At 57.5% G+C, this 24,816-nt stretch overlaps 1 protein-coding gene across 1 annotated transcript; it reads right to left on the bottom strand.

Annotated features, from left to right (window-relative positions):
* Window positions 1-582: 582 nt before the first annotated feature.
* DISP3 (dispatched RND transporter family member 3) lies at window positions 583-24,519 on the bottom strand. The gene is made up of 20 exons (XM_090268591.1): window positions 23,436-24,519; window positions 22,345-22,564; window positions 19,339-19,475; window positions 18,300-18,434; window positions 17,672-17,832; window positions 16,225-16,364; window positions 15,241-15,389; window positions 14,870-15,031; window positions 13,876-14,037; window positions 12,052-12,165; window positions 11,203-11,339; window positions 9,984-10,168; window positions 7,987-8,117; window positions 7,740-7,912; window positions 6,763-6,889; window positions 6,121-6,266; window positions 3,887-4,046; window positions 3,240-3,353; window positions 2,662-2,828; window positions 583-1,828 (listed from the first exon to the last, which is right to left on the bottom strand). Exons 1-20 carry the CDS (start codon window positions 24,517-24,519, stop codon window positions 1,466-1,468), a joined length of 4,167 nt encoding a protein of 1,388 aa, XP_090124717.1. The 3' UTR covers window positions 583-1,465.
* Window positions 24,520-24,816: the final 297 nt, after the last annotated feature.

Genomic DNA, 24,816 nt, shown 5'->3' with positions numbered 1-24,816 from the left:
TTTGTTACGGTAGCCCTAGGTGACTAAGTCAAACCCCGGCACAGTCACTTCTGGGTGTCAACTTGTACCAGGAGTTGCTGGTTTGGTGTCTGTCTCACCGCAGATGGTGGGTCCAAAGGTCTGATGTCCCCTCAGCAAAGGCTGAGCCCTTATTTGCTGCCAGGCATGCACCAGGCAGGGGGCATGACGTTACACACGTCTTGTATCCTTAGCCCCCTTCACGTTTACAGACGACCAGGTGAGCTGGCCGGGCCACCACCCCTGATGACAGCCTCAGGGCTCAGTCCTGGCTCAGTCTGTGTCCAGCTTCTTAATGCCCAGGGGACAATGCCTGTCTCACAGAAGGTCAGTGCCTGGCACAATGCCAGGCACACCAATGGCATGTAAGCGTCCCAACTGGGGAGCCAAATGAGCCCCTTGAAGAGAGGGGCACCAGTGAGTCCCCAAGGCCCTCGCACGTGCCCTGGGCCAGTGGACCCCTCCATGGCCCTGGCACCCTCCTCCCCACCTCTGTGCCCTTCTGGCTGGGCAGCACATGGACACTGACTTATCTCAATGTTAAGAACATGATAGAGCCAGTGATGCTTAAAATTCTCGTGTTAATGGCGGCGGTCTGCAGTTTCATTTCGTTGTGACAGGAGCCATCTGCTGTGAGCAGGCAGCAGGCCCGGCCAGCTTGCCTCCTGGGGGCTGCCCCCTCCCTCGGCTTCCCCTCCAGAGTCAGGTGCAGGTTATGGTGGCTCCATAAGGGAGGTTGTGCTGGGGCCCCAAAGCCCTCAGGGAGGGTCTCAGAAGGGCCCCTTGAGGCTGGGGCCGTGGGTAGGACATGCAGAACCCCAGGCTGGTCCCTCTGTCCTCTCTGGCCAGGACCCAAAGGCCTGGAGAGGGCCACAGGACCGCCCAGCCCCGGCCATGGTAAAGCTGAAGGGGAGGGGAGGAGGGGCGGGGGTGCAAGGACCCTGCCCGGGAACCCACTGTGCTTGCCCTTCCTGCGAAGTCCCCAAGGGAGGCTTGGGGCTCAGGCAGTAGCTCTGGGTCTGCCCCTGACCCAGCTGCAGGCCAGTCACTTTTCGTTATCTGTGGAATGGGGGCCCTGTAACGCCCACATCAGAAAGCTGTTGTGAGCACTGAGGCAGTAAGAGGGACACCCCCTGCAAAAATGACCAGACCTCCATGGTGACTGGGCACGGACAGAGGGCTGGTCTCTTCTGCTGTCGGGGAACCCAGTGTGGGGGTGGCAGCCCGCTTCACCACCCAGCTCTGGCCGGGCACCATGATGAAAGACATGTGGGCCACACAGGTGGGTGTCTGCTCCCACACTGGGCCAAGGGCTGCCTTCCAGCCCAGGCCTGGGGACAAAATGAGCTGGAGCCAAGCTGGAAAATAGTGTCCCTGGGGTCATAGAACAAACATCCTGTCCCCACCCGCTGGACCAAAGTGAGCAAGTCAGGGCCCCGTGCCAGGGCTATAGGGAGGCCCCGTTGGGCAGAGGGATCTTATAGCCACTCCGGAGGAGCAGGAGGCAGGTGCCCAGCCCCAGGGCCCCCGCCAGGAGCACAGCGCCCAGGGCCTTGAGGAAGGAAGTCCTGGTCCGGGTGAAGGAGCCGGGGGCCATGATGGCGAGCAGGGCCGTGCTGACCGTGAGCGTGTAGAGGATGGAGACGCCCGTGTTGAGTGCGACGATCTTGCCGAACTTGGCAAACGGGGCGATGATACAGAAGAAGAGGGGCACCGTGGCGATGACCGTGGTGAGGGCACTGGAGACGATGGCCACGCCCACATGCCGCACGGCCTCCAGCGTCCGCCACTGGCGCTGGGAGTGGGCGTCCTGGGTGCGGATGAGAGCAGAGGCTGGGCTGGGGACGTGACCTCTGGATCCCACCCTGCCTGGGGCTCGGATGCTGGGTCAACACGCACCCCCTGCCCAAGGCCAGCCCTGCCCCTGGAAGCCCCCCAGTTCTGCCTCCATAAGTGGGGTAATTACAGCACCTGCTCCAGAGGGTCTCGGGGAAGATGAAATGGTTTTCCTACAGCAGCTCACAGGGCATGGTGTTGGGGAGGGGGGCACATTAAATGTTGCTATGACAACCAGGATGCTGATGATCTGCATAGTAGGTCCTCATCAATGGGAGCCCTAATTGGAACTGATTTCCTTTTGACCGCAAGCAGCTAAATGTCTAAATAACTTAATTCATATATTTATGAATGTTTTCACACCAATAACAATCCCAAACTAGGGGAAAACAAAATCTTGAAGAGACCCAGAGCCGTTTTTGACATTGAGTCAAAAGCATGTTCTCACTGAGCCACAGAAGGCCAGCTGGCGGCCTCAGCGACATGAATGAAGAGTCCAGCCCTGCTCCCCAGGCTAGAGAATGAGACTGGGACTCGGGGAACCCAGAAGCAGGAAAGGCCCTTAGCTGTCTCCTGGTCCCACCCCTCATGCCCACTTAGGGAGGCTCAGGGAGTGGACCCACCCAGGGCCCACAGCGCTGCTTTGGGGGAGCTGCCTTGGAACTTGAGTCCCTGGGGAGACGGGCCCTGAAAACCACACTTCCAGAACACACCGTGGTGGGGGGTCGGGCACAGAGGTGTCCAGCTGTCCTCGGATGTCTCTCAGCTGCGCTGAGGTGGGAGGGGAAGGGCAGGCAGGGCGCTCACCTCGGCCTGGTGGGGCGGCAGGTTCTCTCCAGCCAGCAGGTAGCCCTCAACCAGGTGGACGCAGTAATCCACGGAGGAGCCGACCAGGATGGACAGGGAGATGGCTTCCACAGCGCCCATCTCCCAGCCGCTCCAGTACATGATGGTCACCACGAGGCAGACGATCCCTGCAGGGCGGGGACAGCAGGCAGGCAGCTGGGACCTGGGCCCCCACACAGTCCCACGGGGGCTCTGGGTGAAGTCAGAAGGCCCCTGGGGGGTGGGTGGAAGTCTAGAGCGCAACCCCCACCTCTGGCAGCCCAAGGGTCAGGGCCAGAGAGAGCTGCGGGGACGCAGGTGCAGCAACACGTCACTGGGCTGAAAGCTGTAGCCGGTGATACCTGGCTCACCTTGGAGAGCAGACTTGTGGGGTTCAGTCATATGAATGACTGTCACCGAGACAGCACGGTGCAGGGGGGCATTCTGCTGGGGGTTAGGGTGGGGTTGGCCAGAATGCCATCGCTGAGGAGATGAGAGGAAGTTGCCGACGGGCGGCCACCCGCGGGACCTTTGCCGGCCCCTGGCCCCAGCGCACGTACCCAGGATACTCAGGAGCACCGGCAGCAGCAGCAGCAGGTGGGTGGTGAACAGGGCCACCGCCGCCACACAGATGAGCAAGGACAGGGCCAGGCCGTAGAGGGCGCTCTGCACCCCTGCCAGGGAAGAGAGGAGGGTCCTCAGTGGGGCTGTGCAGGCGGGGTGCCCACCACCCTCCCTCATGCCCACGGTTCACAGGTCACCGATGAGCACGGTCACAGCTAGCCAGGGAAGCCACCTGAGCTCTGAGCCTCCACCTCTTCATCTGTAAGAGGGGACCTAGCAGCCCCGACCCGACAGGCCTCCTCTGGACTTTAAAGAGATACACAGGCCAGGCTCTCAGCACAGGGCCTGGCCCTGAGCAGGGCTAAGAATGACATCAACAGCTGTATGGCCATTGCTGGTCCTTTGTAGGTGGCCCCATGCAGGATCAGAGAATGTGACCAGGTGCCCCCTGAGCAGGAGGGGACCCAAACTCTGGCTGATTAGTCACTTCTGGGCTCTGGGCTGGGATTCAGAAGCTGATGAGTGTGGCTCAGACAGGCCAAGGGATGCCTTCCCTGCCACAGTCACCTCCCCATCCCCCACTGCCACCATCTGCCCTGCACAAGCCCCAGGTTGGGGAGGGGAGGGTGGGATGGCCACTCGCCTATGATCTCCATGAAGATCTGCTTCCAGTGCTCGCAGGTCTGGAAGCCGCGACGCAGGGCCGAGCCCTCGGGGAACATCTGCAGCTGCTGCTGCAGGAAGCTCTCCCAGCGCAGGTAGTCTGCGTAGGTCTGGAAGGAGGACTTGCCCTTGTACGTGGTCTGTGGGGGACAGGAGCCAGTGAGACGGGCAGTGGCTGTGGCCCACTCACCCTTCCCAGGCCATGGCTGGTCTCTTCTGGGGCAGATGCAGCCAGTCCTTGGCCACCTGTGAATGGAAGATGTTGTGTGTGGGGCGTGAAGGGTGAGCCAATCCAAGATGACCACCCACCAGCTTCTGGGGATACATGTGTACCTTACAGCAGCCGCAGCAGCAGCAAAGTCCCCACTCCTTTCCAACAGAGCCACCTTCAGCCCCTAGTGCCCCCCTGCTCTTGTGTCCCACCCTCTGCCTGCAAAGCCAGCTCCCACTCATCCTTCAAGGCCCACTATGGTTCTATCTCCTCCAGGAAGCCTTTCTTGATGCCTCAAGATGGGCATCCTCTTGGCTTGGCAAGAAACCTATTGAGAGAAATCTATTCCTTTTTAAGTGCCCAAATTCAGAGAACGGCCAGATGCCCCCGAACAGGAGGGGACCCAGACTCTGGCCTATGAATCATAGTTCTTGTTACTGCCTAGCAACCTCTCGTGTGCTGGCTGGACTGGGAGTCCAGGAAGGCAGAGAGTGGCCTGTCTGGTTCACAGTGTCCAGCCCAGAGTAGCTGCTCAGAGGGGGATGGGGACACAGGCACTCATTCTGCTCTGGACCTTCCACCTAGGTCATCTCACTGGCCCAGTCTGCTCCCTGGGTCTGAACACGTTAGAGTGTCTGTGAGCACGCGCGAGGCTGAGTACTGGTGGGGTCATATTGGAAGTGACATCCTGTCATGCAGAGGAGCCTGAGCAGGGATTCTCTCTTCTCCAAAACTGTGTGTGGCTTCAGCCTTACACAGGAAGGACATTCTGACAGCTGCTGCAACACGGATCAACCCGGAGGACGTCGTGCCAAGCGAGATGAGCCACACGCAAATACTGTGTGACTCCACTTAAGGCAGGCACCTGGAGGAGCCAGATTCACAGACAGAAAGGGGACGGGTGGTCACCGGGGGCGGGGATTAGTTTCGTGGGGACAGAGCTTCAGTTCTGTAAGATGAAAAGTTAAGAGATGGAGGTGATAACGGTTCTACACTGATGTAAATACACTTACTATGACTGAACTATACACTTCAAACGGTCAATTTTATTATGTATTATTTTACCACAATAAAGAAAAACTTCCTGGGCTTTGAACCAACGTCTGCATTAGCCTGGGGCTCACTGGGGGCTGGGAGGGTCCCTGGGCCCCCTTGCTGGTGGCCGGTGGTTTGGCTGCCTGTGCAATGAGCGGCACCTGTGGTGGGAAGAAAAGCGGGGCTGGGGGCCCCCTGTACCCTCGTCATCTTCGTTCTCACCCGATGCCCTCATGTGATCTCCCTGTTGTTTCTCAATGACCATCAGAGGGTGGGCAGGGATCCGGGACCCTATTCTTTAGAGGAGGAACTTGGGGCCAGAGGGGAGGAGCTACTTGCTCAAGGTCACAGAGCACATTGGGGTCAGAGCAGGACTAGACCTCAGGTCTCAGCACGGAGGCTGCAGTGGCAGGCTTGGCAAGCCTCGCACAGTGATGTGCCAGGGCCACGAGACCCGCAGATGCACAGGGCAGGGTGTGCATGTCTGTGCACAGGTGTGCATATGTGTGTACACATGTGCACACACGTGTGCCTTCTTGGGCAGAGCCCCGAGAGTGTCAGGGTGAGAGAGGAAGCAGTGACATATGGGACTGGCTTCCGAGTCCCCTGGGGGAGGCCCAGCGTGTAGGTCTGTGGCCCCAATCTGGCCCCCCACTGTGGCAGAGGAGTGTCCTGTTCTTTTGGCAGCCCCCACCCCCACCTGCCTCTGAAGCCCAGAGGCTGCGAGATGACACAGACCCCGGGCAGGTGGGGAGGGAGGGGTGTGGGAGCTGACTGGCAGCCTGCGTGGTAGAAGCGCAGAGCTGAGGGCACGTTTGGCACTCCATGCTGACGCTCACTAACCAGGTGACCTTGGATGAGCAAACTCATCTCTGTGGGCCTCGTATCGCCCTCTGAAGAGCAACCTGTCTGATCTGGGACAAGGGCCAGGGGTCAGAGGTGACGCATGCAAGCTGCCAGGGGCTCACCGACTCGAAGGCCATGGAGATCCACTGCACGCGTCCCTCCTTGACGCCCACGGCCCCATGGGACAGCTGCCCCGGGAGCAGGTTGGGCTCAGGCAGCTCCTTGCACTCAGGGTGTAACATCTGCAGGAAGGAGGAGATGCTGTAGCCTGTGGGGAGGAGAGAGGTAGGTGGGGGGTTACCTGAGGGAGCACCCCTCCCCAGCCCGTCCCTCCCACCGTGCACATATGCACACCATCTGTGTGTGAGTGTGGGAGGGGCACCAGCCCTCCCTCTAATCTCGGGTTTCAAGTGTGTGTGACCAGTGGCAACGTTATTGGGAATCTGCACCACCCATCGGCCATCAGGGCGGAGAATGATGTCTTGTGCCCCCTCGGGGAGAGCCCTGGTCACTTACGGGCCAGCCTGTGCTCCCAGTTTTGTAAAAGCTCCTGCAGGTGTGCCCTTGCACGCTGCGCATGCTGCCACACACAGGGGCCTCTGCGCCAATTCACATTCACGCACGAGCCCACTCTCTTCTGGAAGGCACACAGATGTCCGCACCCCCTGACCCCAGTGTGGACACTCAAGCACAGGTGCATGTCTGCAGGTCCCCCCGGCCCCCCCAGTCCCTCCTCCCTCCCCGGAACTGGCTCCCCCACACACCGGAGGGCAGGCACTGGGCCCCGCCTGGCTTCACCAGCTCCGAGTTCCCCGCGATGGCCTTGCAGAGGCGACACAGGTGCCCGATTTCTTTGAAGAGGTCAAAGCTGCTGTCAAAGATGACGCTGCCCTTTCCCAAGGAGACACAAGCCGGCGCAGGCCGCTCAGTGAGTCAGGAACTCGGCCCTGGGTCCCCGCTACTGTAGCCTCGGCGGGGTCCCCGTGGTCCCCGCCCAACCCGGCCCCCAGCGGCACCTCTGGCTCCCCTTACCGCCCACCCCGCATAGGCCCCTCTGGTCTCACCTCCTTGCTTCCACTCACAACTCTCTCCCCTGGGCTTCCTGCTTGCCTCTGCCTCCGCCCGAGCCCAATGCTCCCCGGCCTCCCCGCTGCCCAGCCCGCCTCTGAGCACCTGCGGACTCTCGGTCCGGACAGAACAGGCAGAGCGCCTCCGACCCCACCTGGCTCCCAATTACTTCGTGTCAGCTCCTGGACTCCCCACCGGACTGGCTTCTCAGGGCAGCGGCGCGATCCTGCCGTGCCCAGTCCCTCCCACCATGTGCCCGGCTGCCCCCCGTGAGCCAGGTCCGCCCCTCATCACAGCCCCCCGGCCCCTCCCCCTTCAGACGCCAGTGGAACACAAACACACACTAGGGCAGGGAGGCCCACAAGGCGGAGGCGCCTGCAGCGGGCAGGGCAGCGGTTTCACACACGTGTGGTGCCCTCCTCTCCGTCCCAGCCCCTGGAGGGGAGGGACGGCCAGCTCAGGCCCCCAAATGTGTTCAGATTCCTGGGTGATTCTGAGAGCTCAACTCTGCTCGGTCCGCAAGAAAAATGATATCCAGGGGTCCATGGGGATCTTGTCTGGTCTGGTGAGGGCCTGGGGGGGCAGGACCGTTGGGTGGCCTTGGGCTGTGGCACTTGTTTGTAAGCCTGGTTGGATGGGACCTTGGGCATCTGCTCAAGGTGGGCTCACATACCGGGTCTCCGATGACATGGTTGTCTGCCTGCCGCGTGCGGTTGATGCCGACAATGCCGAAGACCACAAAGACCATGGCCCCCGTGTCCACCAGCGGCCGCACTGCCGGCTTCCCGCAGCCGGTGTTCACACAGGGGTTGAAGCCGAAGGTGGCCGAGAGGCGGGCCCTGGGCCCTGCGGGGGAGCCACAGTTGTAGTAGAGGTGGCGCCCGGCCCCCAAGGGCCCGCAGCTGCCTCCCCAGGTGTACCTTTCTCACTGGGCGCATAGAAGAAGCCTTTGGTGGGCCCATCGGGGCTGGAGCTGAGCAGGCAGCCAGGGGGTGCCGCACACACGCGCCCATGGAAGGGCGGCTGGTGGGACTGTGAAAAGTACAGCTTCCTGTGGAGGCAAGGGAGGCAGGGACGGAGGTCAGGGAGGCCAGGGCGGGGGTCAGGGAGGCGAGGCCAGCCACTCGTGTGCAGGGCTGGGAGTGCAGGGGGCGGACTCGGGAACCCCAGCACGGGGGTCTGGTCTCCGGCTGGGGGCTGGGAGGCATGTTCTTGTCCGGCCTCTGCCAAAGCCACTGCAGGAGACTGCCCAAGGCCTTCCCCCTACACGATCGTCTCCCACCTGTGGCATGAAGGTTGGAGAACTGCGGTTCCCAAATTTCCCTCTAGAGGTGCAAGAGTTCACACAGGGGTCCCAGGGCCAGCTTTGGGGGGCCGGTGGGGGGTCCCTGCTCATAAGCTCCTCCAGGCTCCCCCAGCTCAACCGTAACAGTCGTAGAGACTCAAAGACTGTTGTGAAGAAAGGGTTCTATGGTCAGCTTGCTCAACACTCGACCTGACGTAGCTCAAGGTTCTTTCTAGAATGTTCTAAGCTCATCCAGTCACTGTTGTGTATGTGCAGAGCAAGCCCAGCCCTGGGTTCAGGGGACGGCGGGCAGAGGGACTCCTACCCCCAAGCCGAGGTGCCCATCCTGGTCACGCCCTGCCCCCAGGCCGCACCCCTGTGCCCCGAGTGGAGTTCAGCCCCGGCTGGGTGCTGGCTGTCCTGGGCCAGGCCCTGCCAGAGACCACAGCCCCGGTGTCCACCTATGCAGGGCCCCACGCTGTTCTCTAGATTGCAGCAGCCTGGCTTTCTGTCAGAGCTTGGACGTAATTTGTAATGACATGGCAGTTGACTTGTTAGCGGCCGTCTCCCGCTAGTTGGCCCAAGGGCAGCGGCACTGCTGTCTTGTGGGCCACTGTGTCCCCAGCACCACATGGGGCCGGCACACGGGCTGTGCTCAGCAGCTGTGACATGAACGAAGGGAGGAACGCGGAGCTCCTTGGCCACCATGGCCTCAACGGATAAAGGCACGCGGGGCCTGGGCCCAGGACACGGGGATGGGACGTGGGACAAGATGCCCCGCTGGCGTGGGGTGCTCCGAGGCACAGGATGATGCAGTCAGGTGTGATTTTGGGCACTTGCTTCATGTCAGGCATGGGCAGGGCCTGAGCGTGCCATACAGTAGGCCCTCCTGTCACCTGGCCGTCTGGGGAGGGACATTAAACACGCTCTGAATTAATTACACATATTGAGTGTGAAAGAAATGCCTTGGAGAGGGAGTGCGGAGTGCATTCACTCACTCGTTTGTTCGGCAAGTGTTTATGGAGCACCCGCTCTGTGCCAGGCCCCATGCCAGGTGCTGGGACACAGCATGGACCCGCGGTCATGGTGGCCTCTGCCAATGGGCCCGTGCTCCGGAGGGAGACGCAACCAGGCCGCAAGTCGGTACAATGCGTGGGGGTGACGGGGGCCGGAGAGAGGTGGCGTGGGGGAGAGACCTGGTGGGACTATTTGAAATGGGGAAGGGAGTCCTGGTCCGGGACAGCCTCCCCAGGGGAGGACGGGGGGCAGAGGCCTGAATCTTGAGAAGCAGCCCACCACACACGAGGGGCGGGGGAGGAGCATCCTAGCCACAGGGAATGGCAAGTGCAAAGGCCCTGAGGTGGGACCTGCTTGGGACGCTGAGGAACAGTGGGGTGGCCGTTGCGACCCCCTGAGAGGGCGAGAAGCAGACCAGGGCACAGATCACTGGCCATCGTCTTTGCTGGGGTTCCCCACCCCTTGTCCTGGGCAGAGAAGTATCTGAACTGATGTTTGGAAATGAACACGGGTTTCTTAAAAGCCCCTGCTGGCATCGAGGGACAGAGAGGCGGGGGAGGGATGGACAGGGGGGCCCGGCCGGTGGAAATAGGCTGATCGGCAAGGCTCTGTTACCGGGTGTGCTGCTGCTCCTTGGCGGCCACGTAGAAGCTGAAGTCAAACTTCCAGCCCCGCCTGGCGTCGCAGGCCAAGGTCGTCACCATCCACTTGCGGGTGGGGCTCGCCGCCTGGAGCTGCCCTACTGTAGACATACAAGCGGTCAGCTTCTTGGTGAAGTTACCAAAAGGCGCTCTATACACCTAAGCAGTGGATCGACAGAGACAAGACACGTGACTCCGGGAGGCCGCCTCCCTTGGCCTGGGCCCAGCTTCGGGCTCCGCCCCTCCCTCGTCTGCCTGTCCCGCCCTGCCCCAGCCCCCAGGGAGGAGGAGACAGCCCGGGGCAGGGGCGCAGGAGGCCTGGGTTCGAGCTGGAAGATCAGGCAAATCCTTCCTTTCCTCTCTGAGCCTCAGTCTTTCCTTCAGCTGAGCAGTGGGCGAGAAGGGCCCGGTCCCGGCCCTCACGGGCTGCCTGTCACCATGGCTTTAAATTCTTTCAAGGGCCAGGAATTAAATGGTCGTGTTGACAGGACACAGGATAAATGGGCAGGGAAAGGAGGGCAGATCAAGGAGGGCAGAGCAGGGCTCTGTGGGGCAGGGACATTATGCTGAGACCCGAACGGCGACTCAGCATGCAGGAAGCTGGAAGCAAAGCCTCAGGCCCCGCATCGTCCAAATGGACAAATGGGCCGACACGTGTGTACAGTGTCACCCCGGAGGCCGTAACATGTTCAAGAAACACAAATGACTCCCTCAAAGGAAAAACCGGGGGCCAGGCTTGGCCTTTGGAGGCTCTGTCCTGGGGCGCTGGGGCAGCCACCAAGAACAGCCCTCTAATGAACGGCTCCCATTTCCTGCGCACTTAGGACACTCAGGGGGCTCCGTAACGCAGAGTCCTTACCTCATGCATCTCCAGCAACCCGGGCTGGAACTTTCTACACCCCATTTCACAGGTGAGGAAACTGAGGCTCAGAGAGACTAAGTCATCTGCCCAAAGACGCACAGACTATAAATGGCAGAGCGAAGACTCGAACCCAGGACTGGCTGACTCGGAAGCCCGTGCTCTCACCGCCCCGCAGGGCCCTACCACGGACCTGGCTATGGTGGGACAGGGTCCCCACTGGCCTGCAGCAGCTCCAGCCTCCCGCTCCCTACATGGCCAGTGCCCACCCATGGGGCACCGAGGGCCCCCTCCCCTGGTAGTGGTGGCTCACTTCACGACAGCCCAGGCTTACCTGGAAGGAGGGCACCTCCCCGTCCCCAGGAGACACGATCTGCCAAGGGGCAGGCAGGCTGGTATTGAGGGAGAACCTGTAGACAGCCAGGTGGCCTTTGCTCATCACCTTGGAGACGTACACGGTTCCTGGGGCATCTAGGGGACAAAGGAGGGGTGGGATGGGGTGCGCAGGTACCTCGACTGCATCCCCTGACCCCGGAGCAGTCTCCTCTGCCGACTGAGGAGCTGAGCCCTGACCTTGGTGGTGGTGGTCACCAGGATGGGGTGGCTGCAAGAATAGTGGGGGACGAGGCGGTGGTCACTGGGTTAGGGAGGAGGCATGGGTGGAGGGCAGGACAGCAATGGAGAGTTGCTGGTGACAGTGTGTTGGCACACACTAGGGCGGTGGCAGTGATGCCAGTCATGTGAGCACAGTGTGAATGGTGGGGCTGGGGCTGGGAATGACCACGGTGGGCACAGATAGGGTGACCATGGTCAAACAGGACTGTCCTGTGGGGGACTTAATTCTTACACGTGTCCCAGCAGCGCCCCTCTGACAGAGACCCCAACGTCAGGACGCCCCTGCCCTCCCCGACGCAGGATGGATTTGACACACACGGCAGGTTCCTGGGCACCGCAGGCTGGGCTGGAGCGGGGGGCTGGAGGGGAGCCCACAGTTCTGGCGGGGGACAGCTGGTGGTGCACTGGTAGGGGGCCCAGTTCACCCTGAGTTCACTGGCCATCTGACCCATCCACAGGCTCTCGTCTCCCAGACTTTAACCTGCTCTCCTCACGGGGCCCCTGCACCCTGGCACCAGGCAGGGTCTCCTGACACCCCCACCCCAGGCAGGCCACGCTCCCCACTGACCCTGTGGGGTGGTCTCGGGCCGGCTGGCCCACAGGACCCCTGAGCCCCGCTTCTTCTTCTCCAGAGACGTCCGGATGTTGCTCTGCAGGCTGTGGGGCTTCTCCTGGAACAGACCTGCCCCCCACCGAGCTGGTCAGGGGCTGTGGGGCCACCCCGGCTGGGCCCGAAGGGTGGGGGCAGAGGCTGGGACCCGGGACAACCCCAGGGACATGGAGCCCAGGGCCCTTAGCTTGGGGAAGGGGTGTGTCAGAGGCCTGAAAGAAATCAAACGGAACTGAAAAAAATCATCAAATATTGAATTTACAGGAATCCTAAGCAAGAGAAAGGCACGTGCCGGCCAGAGACGCTCTGAAGCTTTCCTACCTCTGCTCCCTTCCTCTGTCAAATGGGACGACACTGTCCCTTGGGATGGTGGTGGCTGAGGACCACGTGGGACGCTGCTTCTTGTGCTCTTAGCTCATGATCAATGCTCAGTTAGAGCACTTGTCAGGAGCGATCAGAAACGGAACGTTAGCAACCAGCAAAGGTGGTTGAAGACGTTCCTAGTTTGCCCAAGCATTGTGGACGAGTTTTGTTTTTTAACAGGAGAAATTTTACACCTTCAAAAATGTAATCCTCACAAAAATCCTGGGAGGTCATTGTTGTTAACCCCATTTGACAGGGAAGAAAGCAGAAGGTCAGGGAGGCTGCGGGACCTGCAGAAGACGTGAGAGGCAGAGCCCCATCAGGGCCAGGTCTTGTCTGCCCCTAAAGCCGAAGCTCTTTTTGCTACAATCTGGAGGTGGTCCCTTGAAGGGACAGTCCAGAGAGCTAAGAGGTAAAAGAGGCTGGACTCTGACTGAGGTCCTGGCCCTTCTCCAGATGCTTCCAGGGACTCTGGGATCATCCTGGGGTTTGTCCACCTGTGAAATGGGAGTGGGTGTGGCTTTTGGCCTCCGGGCCTTGAGGGGTAGCGGGAGCCCTTGTAGCAGCAGTGATGATGGAGCTTAAGCTGTACGCCCAGGTGGGCAGGAGGGGAGCCAGGGATGTGGCCTGGGCTGGCTCCAATTTAGTAGGGGCTCCTCAGGCACCTCTCTGAGCTGCAGTCAATTACCACGCATTTGGCTAACGCCGTTACCAAGGGGAAGGCCAAGTTAATCTGAACACCACCCTAATTAGATGGAGGTACTGTAATTACAACAGGCAGCAGATCTTCTCCCAGGAGCTGAACGCATCCGCCCAAGTATCTTCCCATTTGGTTTCTAACTGCCCTGCCAAGCTGTACAACCTTGGGTCGACCTGCCCTGCCTCAACTCCTACCTCAGGCTTCCCTCTGTAACATGAGGGTCTGGCCCAGGCTACCTCGAAGGTGGGGAGACATCTTTATTTCATTTCCTTGCTCCTCCCTGACATGCACTGTTACTAGGTCCCGTGGAACTTAGTGTGACTCCACTGCCACCATCAGCACGCTGGTCCCAGCCCCCACCATCTCTCCCTCCCAGCCAGGCTAGCCTCTTCCCATTCTTCAAGGCTCAGCTTAGATATTACCTCTTCCAGGATGCCTTCCATGATGCTGAGGTCCTGGGCACCCTGTTCTTCCTCCATCATAGCTCAGACCTACTATGTCAGTGGCTGGCCCCTAGCAGTGGAATGAATTCCCTGAGCTTGGGAAGCCTGTCCTACCCACTGCAGTCTCCCCAGTGCCAGGCAGCTGACACCCAGTATTTGTTTAATGAAATGTGGAAACACTGAGCATGACTCTCACACCTTTCAGGTGAACAGCCTTTGAGACCTGGACTCCAGAGATCAGGGGCCCCCAGAGGACCCCCAGACGGAAACCCTCACCTGAACAGGTGATACAGGAGATGCCCTCAGCGCTCAGGTTGTACTTGAGGTCCAGCAGCACCTGGATGTTGGTATCAGGCCGGAAGAGCAGGGGGGCGCGGCTGGCGGGGCGGAGCCGGCTGGCGAACACCAGGGACAGGACGAGGATGGAGACAAAGAGGCCTGTGAGGAAAGGACACCGCACAAGGCAGGGCTGGGGCCTGGGCGATGCCTCCGGAGCCTTGGCAAAGAGCTGCTCCCTTTATGGGGGGCTGGAGGGGAGGGCTCCCATAAGAGTGGGTGGACCCCAGCATGCCAGCTTGTGGGTGAAGTTGGCTAGGGATCCGTCCAAGGGTTGGGGACGTTGCTGTGTGTCATTTGAGAGTCAGACGATGAGCTCCAAGTTCACACTCCTGGACAAGAATCAGCCACTATCTTAGAGCATTTAGCGTATTAGGAGCTGGCTCGTTCAGTTGTTTGTACACAACCCTAAATACTGTTGTCAAAGACAATAATAACAGCCCTTACGGTTCGTTGAGCACTTACTGCATGCCATGCACTGGGCTAAGTTCCTTACATGCACTGTGGCATTCCTTCCAACTGCTGAATCTTACCCTCAACCACAGGACAGGAAACTGAGGCTCGGACTGAGGGACACGGCCAGGGTCATAGAGCTAGCACGTGGTAGAATTAGGAGCCCAATTCAGCCAAGCTGGTCTAACTCCAGAGGCCAAGTGTTAAGTGCTCTGCTGTCCTGCCCAGCATCATGATTGGCACATAGTAGGTGCTCAATAAACGAAAGCTATGGAGGACTGGCTACATTCCACACAGGGAAGAGGTGAGGCTGAGAGTGAGTGAGGGATGCCAACCCTGATCTCTGACCTCCAGCTCACTTGCAGGAGAAGGTGGGCTCCCAATGCCTCCACGCTCTTTTGGGGAGTCTGCCCCCCACTCTCCGACACTGGATAGAAGAAGCCATAAGACAGAGAGGAAGGTGGGTATGGAGCCCACTTACCCACAATCACCCAGCGGCTCTTGACGGCTGACCACAGGACCCAGTGGTGCAGCAGCTCCTGAAGGTGAGTAATGAGCTGCCCCCGGCCGCCCCTGTCAGGGGTGGGCTGCAAGCCATCAGGGGGCGCAGACACCAGAGACGCGTCTCCCAGCTCCAGAGACACTGCCAGGGCAGAGCAGTGGCCCATGAGAGACCTGGCCCAGACCTGAGTCAAAGCCCACCCCGCTCCCCACCCTTTCCACCCCCAGACCACCTGGCCGAGTCCCCTGCCTCAGGTCCAGCCTATCCTCAAACCAACTTATCAAGAGTCACTTCCCCTGGTGGAGGCACTGCCCGGGCCTTGCCAGGGGCAGGCCTGCTCCATCTCTTACCTGGCTCCTCCTCCACGTTCAGCAAGGGGATGTCATCATCCAGGTAGGGCACAGGGCCCTGGGCTGGGCTGCCCCCAGCCCGCTCGGGGGTGGCAAACATGTCCCTGGGGAAGTGCAGGGAGCTCTTGCGACCACACTTCTGGTGGCAGCTATGGAGAGAGCGGGGGAGAGGGGTGAGCCCTGATGGTCCTGGGTGTCTGGGGAGGGTGGGGCAGGGTCCTGGCTCCCCCATGAACCCAGGTGTCACCACCCATGAGGGGAGGGTATGAGTGGAAGAGCTGGGAAGTCAGGCTGAGGGCCGGCTGGGCTTTCAGCTCCTTCCGGCTGCTTCTTGGCTCGTATGGCCAGGTGGGCATGGCCATGGGCCCCTGACATGCCTGCCTCTGTGTGCCCTGCCCTGAGGCCAGAGAGCCTCCACCATTCCCCGGTACTGCCAAGCCCAGGCAGCCACCCGGGCCAGGCCCCATTCCCTTGCTCCGCTCCCTCCCTCCCACAACCACCTGGGCCCACGAGATCCTGGGCAGCAACTCCGGACTGGCCTGTTCGACTTTGCACATGGCTCCTATGTTTAAATATTGTTTCTCCACTGAGATGAGAAACTTAAGAACATTAAACATGGCGGCTAATAGCATAGGATCCAGAGTCAGATATTCTTGAGTTTAAATCCCAGTTCCACTTCCTCCTAAATGGGTGGCCTAGGGAAACGTGTTTAACCTTCCAAGCCTTTGTCTCCTCATCTGTAAAATGGGCAGAATGAGAGAACCCAGTTCCATGGCTCCTGCGGGGAAGGGTGTCAATATAATTGGTACCAAATCACAGCAGGCGGTCACAAACGGTGACCACCCAACAGGGTTCTCTTCTCCTTCCTTTGTCCCCTCCGCGCCCAGCACAGGACTGGCCATACAAAAGGTGCTCAGTAACTAATCAAAAAGGCCTGTTATGGATATTCAGGGAGAGGCCAGCCCCTGCCCCTGCCCAGCTCACCTGGTCTGGCAGGTGCCCTCTAGTGGTGCCATGTAGAGGCTCCAGATGCCCAGGGCAGCAGGCATGGTGAAGAGCACAGCCAGCCAGCAGCAGGACACGATGAGAGACATGAACAGGCCGAAGTCATGGACGGCCGGGATCTGGAGATGGAGAGGTAGAAGGGTGTGGGGTTGGTCAGGGCCGGAGCCCAGGGACCCGGACACTGCAGCCAAAGGCACTTGGGACCCCAGAACCACTCCCTGACTAAGGCAGGACGAGGAGGTCCAGGAGGACACAGTGCCAGGGGACACAACAGGGGAGGAAGAGTCCCACCTTCAGAGTGAAGGCTCTTGCCTGTAGCTCAGCCCACCACCCACAGCAGTGCCTGGCGAGAGCAAGTGTTTGATTACTGTCATCACGTGAATGGCTGGGGTTAGAGCCAGCCATGTGTTAGTGAGCGAGAAGGGAGGGAAGGCGGCCACAGAATGGGAACAGGGAGCCTGGGGCCATGGAGCAGTGGGTGTACTCCAGAGGTGTGACTGGGACCTGCACAGGGGTGTGGCAATCAGAAGAAAACTGTAGTCAACAAGCAGACAAGCCTTTACTGTTTGTGAAGTACTTTCACAAACATCTCATTTCTGTCCCTGCATAATCCACACACGAGGAGAGTGAGGCTCAGAGAGGTTAAAGAACCTGCCTCAGGTCACACAGCCAGTAGATGGCAGAGGTGGGATTTGAACTCAGCTCTGTCTGTTTCTTGGATGTGGTTCTCTGGGAAGACCTGGATAATCCCAAAGCAGCCACCGGTTTCTAGATGGGATATTCAGCCCAGGTGATAAAGTCTCTCAAAGACTTGGTCAGGCTTGCTGCCTTTGAACTCTTCCTGGGGCAGGTTCTATCAGCACCAACATCCTGGCTCAAACCCAGATCCTTCTCCTGAGCCCAACTCAGAAGCCTGAAGGAGCCCAGAGCCCACAGGAGGAAAGTCAGTGTGAGTGATGACAATGCACTATGAAGCCAGTGGGTGAACACCGGGGTCAGCAGACTGAGTCAGGCTCACCACTTACCAGCTGTGTGACCTTGGGGAAGTCACTACACCTCTCTGGAACTCAATTTATATTATATATATAGGAAAAGAGGGATGTAATGATACCTTTGTCCTAAGTTTATCGCAAGGACTATATGCAAAAGAGCTTTGGAAACTGCCAAAGGCGCTTCGGGGAAGATACTGAATTACTATTAATGAGCATTAATAATAGATATTATTTGTATTATTATAATTTTCCCATTTGTTAAGTTCTGGTGATGGTGACAAGTAACGAAAATGGACTCTACAGATGCGGCAAGCACCTGAGGCAAAGGCTGTGTAGCCACAAGAGAAGGGGCAGTGGGCAGGGCAGAGACCAGGGGCCAGGTATGTACGGGAGGAACGAGGCGGCCAGGACGGGGACAGCGGGCGATGTCCCACCTGGGAGAAGACATTAGCTGCGTAGGCGGCGGCCGTGGTCAGAGAGGTGAAGAAGGTGGCCTTGCCTGCTGTCTGGATGGTGTGGGCCATCCGAAGCTGTGGGTTTTCCAGGTGGGTGGCCTGGCGGTAGGTGTTGATGAAAACGAAGACATCGTCCACACCTACGGGAGGGAGCCCCGGGCCAGCGGGGACAGGCTCAAGGTCACTCTGTTGTCTCCAGAATCAAACCCAGGCTGGGCCTCGGCCAACCCGGAGAGGACCCCTGAGTGGTCAGGCTCCAGGGGAACCCCGCTTCTCAGCTTGGAGTTTGGAAAGACTTCACTTGGGCTCCACCCGCCAAGAATCCAAGCCCCATGCTCCATGCTCTCTGGCTCTACCCCAGCCCCAGAACTAAGCTCCTTCTTTCAAATACTTGCCTCCTTCCCACCTTCCCTAGATTTTCCCCACCATTCTTAACCCCTACCCAGTATACTCACCTGCTCCTTCCACCCCTTGGGGGTTCAACACATACAGGGATCTGCCCATCCCTCATGCTCTACCCACCCCCCTAGACTCTGAGGCTCTGAGGTCTGAAAGGACAGAGTTATCCAGTGGGAAGCCCATCATTAGGGCAACAGAGGCAACTCACCAATGCCCACTATCACGAAGGCAGCCACCCCGTTGAGGATCCCCAAGTACTGAACGCCAAAGACCACGTGGTACAGGAAGAGGGCCACCAGGCAGCTGAGGCCGATGCTGGCGATCCCAAAGAAGGACAGGAACACTGGGTAGGGCAAGGGGACAGGGAATACAGGCGGGGGACCCCTTGGAACATACCCCCCCTTTAGTGTCCCTGACCCTGGCTGGTCTTGCCTCACACCCACCCCCCACCGCACAGTACCCTTCAGCACCCTGTTGGTGCCCAGCTCTGTTCTCTATGCCCAGAGAAGAGGCCAAGCCAGAGGCCCAAGTGGCAGAGGAAGCCACCTCTGAGTAAGACAGTTTGCTCCTGGGCCTTCATCTTTGCAGAACGTATTTCAAGGGCAAGTAGGATATTATAAACATTATATATTTGCTCGATGCTTGTTACCCCAGCAGACAAGGCTTCCATGGGAGTAGGAAGTGTACCTGTGATGTTTACCACTGGATCCCTGGCACCTTAGAGCATCAGGCACATAGGTGGTGCCCAATTAATATCTGTTACATGGATGAATGAATGTCTTTTCCATTTTTGAAAATATTATCAATCTTTCATTCCTACTGGGCAATTCCTACTGTGTACATAGTAAGAAGCAGCTAGGGGTACATGGGAAGGTGGCACTGGAAAAGTAAACCTGGGGACAAAAGTGTGGCTGACTTGGGACTGTAAAACTGGCTACAGAATAATCCATAACAAGGGTCCAATTCTCCAGACTCCCCAAAACAAGGTTACCAGCAAGAAAAAGATGGTCAAAAGGCAAAAGGTTAAACTGTGTGAGGTCCTGGGAGTCGGGGGGGCCCTTGGGTAAGGCCCACCTGCCCCTGGACCTCAGTCTACCCCCCTTGGAGTTGGAAGGTGATTTCTGAGCACCCCTCCCCACCAGCTCTGACATGGTGGATGGAAGACCATTTCCGGCAATCCTGAGAAGAAGGTCTTTGTCCAGACAGGAGCACACTGGGAGGAGATGAGACCCTCAGAGAAGCCCCACCTGAGCAGGAGGTGAGAACATAAACGAGCGCGGCAATGCAGCTGCTGCTGATAAAGGCCAGGAGCATGTCGTTGTTGAAGGTTTTGCGCACCTCATAGTCAAAGAGGTCTGTCCCCCCGTACAGAACCTGGACCTTGCTGGGGGGAGGGAGGAACAGAGAGAGAGAAAGGTGGGAGAGGATTAGAGACAGCTGTCAACACTTGGAAGAAGACCCGAAGCTACCCACCTAAATGCCAGATTAAATACAACAGAGGACAGATCAGTGAACTGGAATATTGAAACCAAAACACAGAAAAAAAAGCAGAAAAGAGAAACCCAGAAAAGAGCATTTGAAACATATGAAACTCAGGGAGAGGAGCTAACATTTGTGCAACTAGAATCCTAAAAGGAAAAGGGACAGAAAGTGAGGTAGAGGCAAGATCTGGAAAGACAACAGCCAGGAAATTCCTAAAACTGATGAAAGTTATCAATCCATGGATTCAAGAAGTTCTGTGCACCCTAAACAGAACAAAGAAAACCACACCAACATAAATCCTAGTAAGATTGGTGAAATCAAAGACAAGGAGAAATCTTAAAAGCAGCCACAGAAAAAAAAAAAAGACAATCATTCAAAGGGGCAACAAAATGACAGCTGACTTTTCCACAGAAATGATTGAAGTCATTGCACAATGGATTAACATCTTTAAACTATTAAAAGAAAATAACCGCCGATTTATAATTCTGTACCAACAGAAATATACTTCAAAAATAAAAGTAAAAAAAAGGTGTTTTCTAGGCAAAGAAAAGAGGATTTATCACCAGCAAATCTGCACTAAAAAAAACCCCAAATACTAAAGAGAGTTCTTCAGGTACAAGGAAAAGGATCCCAGAGGGAAACATAAAATTGCAGAAAGTAATGAAGAGCAGCAAGAAAGATAAATATGTGAGTAAATATAAATATTGACTTAGTAAAATAATACTGTAATGTCTTATGAGTTTAAGTATATAGGTAGAATTAAAACACATGCAACAAAAATGCAAATGGCTGAAGGGTTATAAATGCAGCGAACTGTGTTCTAAGATTCTAGTATTATCAGGAAAGTAGTAAAAGCGATAATTTGTATTATTCTGTAATTAGTCAGGTGCATGTTGCCATCTCTTAGGTAACCAATAATAGGATAATAAAAAAGATTTTATTAATGCAAAAGAAGGTACTAAGTCAAATCTACAAGGGTCCTGGTTGTCACCATTTCTATGACACTCTGGGGGATAGGAAGGGAAAAAGAGGCTTTCTACCCAGGGCAGGGGTTTTGCCTCTGCAGCTGAACATATTAGGCAGAGGTAATTGTTGGTACCTGGAACCCTGAAGATTCTTCTACAACCAGCCCCTCCCTGCTTCCCAACCAAGGCAAGTAGCTTTCCCCAGGGGCTTCTCCCTCCCTCCATACTTCCATCCATCCATTCCCCCAGACAAATCCCTTCATAGGTGTTCTTGGCACTGTGCAAGGTGCTAGTGCTCTAGAAATGATCCAAGACCAATCCCAGCCTTCAACGAACTTGTACTCTATTGAGACATAATTAAACCGAACTTCCCCAGGCTTTAATGTGAAACACATCACCTGGAAACCCTGAAGGTCTAGGGAAGGCCTGGAGATTCGGAGATTCTGCTTACCCAACAAATCCCCAGGTGCTGCAGGTGCTGCTGCTTTGAGGACTGCACCTTGAGTGACGAGGAATTTAAGAACTAAAATACAGATGCACAAGGGCTACGATGAAATTGTAGCTCAGACAGGTGAAATAACTCGCTGACACTCCCACAGCGAAGTGGAGGACAGGGATCGGACCCCAGATATATCTGACTCCAAAGGCTGTGGGTGCTCCTTTCTGCCTCCCGTAGGGAGAAGGAAGGGGCCTGTGGAAGTGGGAGGAAAGGCAGTTAAACAGCCTCAGGGAAAAGCCTCCCAGGTCGGATCTTAGTGGATAAACAGGAATTTTCCTGGCAAAGCAGGGCTGGGCGGAGCTCCTAATGCAGCAACTGGCATAGAGGGCAGGAAGGGTGGGGGCTGGGAATTAGAAAGCCTGGATTTTAATCCCATTCTGCCTCTTAATGAAGTTTGCAATTTTGGACAACTTCACTGTGGTGTGCCTCAGTTTCCTCAATTGTAAAGCGGAGATCATCCTAATAGCACTGCTTCACTGGGTTGGCGTGAGAAGTAAATAAGAGAGTGTGTGTAAAGGGTTTAGAATAGTGCAGGACACAGAGCAAGTGCTCACTAAATGTTAGCTCTGATCATCACAGCAGTTGCTCCATGTAATGGATGAGTAAAGGAAGGAATGTGCCCAGGGCTAACTTGGCAGGGCACAGGACTGCAAGGCATGGAATTATTGCCCAGAGGGCTGATGGATGAAGTATCTAATACGCTTTGCTGGTGGGGAGGAGCCCAACTGTATTCTCAGACACACGTCTCAGGGCTTGGAGGACAGCCAAAGCACCCACGGCCCAAAGTATCCACATCCAATCTCTTAGCTCATTTCCTCCTGACTCCAGAGGGGTAGCAGGACTCGTTACCCCTCCCCCTCCTTATACAAGTAGGAAAACTGAGGCCAGAGAAATGAAGTGACTTGTCAAATACCTCCCTGGAGAGTAGAGGAAGAGAGGAACTCCTTAATTCCCGGTTAACACTCTTTCCAGAAAGCCCTCAAACACTGTTGCTGGAGGAATCAATATCCGAGACTTCCGGGGCCAGAGTTCTGGGATTTCCTACCTCCTCCAGAATTGTCATGTTCACTAGCCCTGAGTGATGATCCAGAAAAGGAGCCTTTAACCGACCTGCCGGAGGGACGGCAAGGATATATCCAGCTCTGCCCCTGATTTGGGAAGAAAGACTTCCCAGGAAAAAAGGTTGCAGAGAAGGGGATCTGGGGCTTATGGGAAAGCAGTACCTGGAAACCAATTCCCTGCCCTAATAAAGCCCCTTACTAGTGCACACGTGGGCAGGCACACGCCGCTGTGGCCGGACCTCCTACCTCGTAGACTGCTTGGCGAGCATGGCCACATAGGTGACCACGAAGCTCTGAAACTTGGCCCGCTGCTCCTCCCAGCGATCGTCCACAGAGTAGTAGTTGGGCAGGGGTGCTCCAAACAGGATCTCGCTGCGCAGGAGGGAGCTCTTGAGGTTTTCTGCTGAGAGGCCCTCGTCCACATACCAGTAGAACTCAGGGTGAGTCATGGCCAGCTCTAGGGATCCTGCAGGTGCAGGGGGGCGGGGTCAAGGAACTCAGCGGGTCAACGTCCACCAGCCCTCCATCAGGGTCATCCTACCCTCCTCCACACCTCACCCCTTCCAAGGGACTGGGAAACTCCCCCTAAAGCTGTCTCAAACTGTTCCTAATGGGACAGAGGGATGGTTTAGAGAACTCCCAGACCTGCCCTCCAGGTGGCTCCCACTAAATTGACATTTTCATATCTGTTTGACTCTCAGCTAATTCCAAGGCTCAATCTCTGCAGCTCCGCCTTTACCTGCACAGAACCCCACCCACACACCCCTTAAAAGGCACACCCAAGCGCCTTACCTACAACCATTCCCTGGCTTTGCTCCCTCCTTGAGTCCCATCCCTAATTTACTGCAAACTAACTCCGCCTTGGTCTTCTCTCAGCCCCCAGCACTCTCCAATCTTCCTCTGATTAGACCGTAACCACACTCAGGATTCCTTGTACCAACCTCACACCCAAGGCCCACCCCATGCTTTCTCTAATTTCTCACAGCATAACTCCCATTCTCCCTCAATCTGCCGTGTGCACAAACCTCCTTCTCGCCTGCCTTGGATCTCATCGCACACCCAACCCTGCCACCAACCCTTCCCCACGGGGCCCTCAGGCCTGCCCAGCACTCAGCTGCAGCCTGACTCCGCTTCACAGCCAAGTCCCTCCCCATCCTCCTACCTGCCTCGAAAGTACTGAACCAGGAGTCAAACCTTCCAATCAACTCCACCAAGCCCCATCCCCAGTCGCATTCAGGCCTCACCCCTTACAAAATCCCCCCATCCACCACTAGGGCTGCTTCAAATCCACCTCCTCTTAGAGGCCCCACCCCCGAAGCACACCCTGGTCTACTCACCCCGGATGTCAGCCAGGTCCTGGCCCATGCCATCGTAATAGATCTTGCCGCCCCTCTCAGTGGGGAAGAAGTAGGTCATGAGCGAGCTGGGTGGGGAGCAGTAGGAATAGGAGCCGAGTGGCAGGTCCTTGAGCACTTCATGGGGCTTCCAGCAGAACTCCCTGAAGCCTGGATGGTCCATGATTTTGCGCTCAATCTCGTGGATGGTGACCAAGCGCTCACTGGTAAAAATGTTGCGTTCCGCATCGCCACGTGCCAGGAAGATGAGCTCGATGCGCCAGTGCGCGTGAGTCTGGGTGTTGGTGCTCACGTAGGAGTGAGAATAGTCCCAGCGCGAGGCTCCCCGGCGCGCACGGCTCTGATTGGCCACGGTGGGCGGAGTACCCGCTCGGCACCGCCCATTCTTGCCCGGCCCCTGGTCCACGGGGGCTTCACTCTGGTGGGCTGCCAGGTCCGCCAGGGTCGACTCGCGTCGAAGACGCCTGCTCCGATTGGCTGCTGGCTTCCGGGCAGCCGAGCTGTCCCACCACGGGCCTGGGCCGGACCCTGGGACCGCAGGGACCGCGCGTGGAGCCCTGGTGACACTCCGCGAGCGGTTGCCGAGATGCAGCTGCTGCAGCTGCTCTGAGATGAGACGCTGGAGCGTCTCAGAGGTGAAGTCAGCTAAGTCACGCCGGTTTCGCCCCCAGGACCCAAACTGGGATTTAAGGGCCAGCGCAAGGGCATCGAAACGCTGGGAGGCTTCGTGGTTTCGGATCTCGAAGGCGTTGTATGAGATGTCAATGTCCAGCGGCGGGTAGTAGAGGAACATGAAGGCCGACAGGGCCATGGGGATGCTGCAGCCCAGGAAGAGCACTAGCCCCGCGCAGCACGGATTGGTGAAGGCCCAGCCCAAGGTACTCCAGAAACCCGAGGCTGGGGGCCGAGAGGGGAAGGTCCAGTGCCGCCAGCAACACTGCCCCCCTGCCCCGGCTTGGGGCCCTGGCTTCCGGGCTCTCCCAGAGGCCTCCCCTGTTGCTTCCTCCTCTTCCTGCTCCTCCTCTAGCCACACATCCTGCAACAACGGGTCATCCTCTGAGTCCATAGCCTACAGAAGAGGGAGAGTGTCAGCAGGCCGGAGAGAGGGAAAGGATGATGCCACGGCTACGGACAGTCGCCCAGCCCTGGGCATTCACCGGGCCCAATCACAACCAAGTACAAATACTCGCCTAGCCCTGCGCATTAACCCCGCCGGCTCATAACCAAGTACAAACACTACAATGTAATCGTATCAGGCAAGCATTTAACTCAACCGAACTCAACCACATGTGCACAAAAGGAAAAATCCTATTTGCCTATCAGTCCCCCAAGTAGATTGCGGCTTTTGGGGCCACAGAAAAAG

This window comes from Furipterus horrens, unplaced genomic scaffold, assembly GCF_987537825.1.
Source record: "Furipterus horrens unplaced genomic scaffold, mFurHor1.1.pri manual_scaffold_3, whole genome shotgun sequence".
Lineage (NCBI taxonomy): Eukaryota > Metazoa > Chordata > Mammalia > Chiroptera > Furipteridae > Furipterus > Furipterus horrens.
This window is presented reverse-complemented; position numbering and strand designations above follow the sequence as displayed.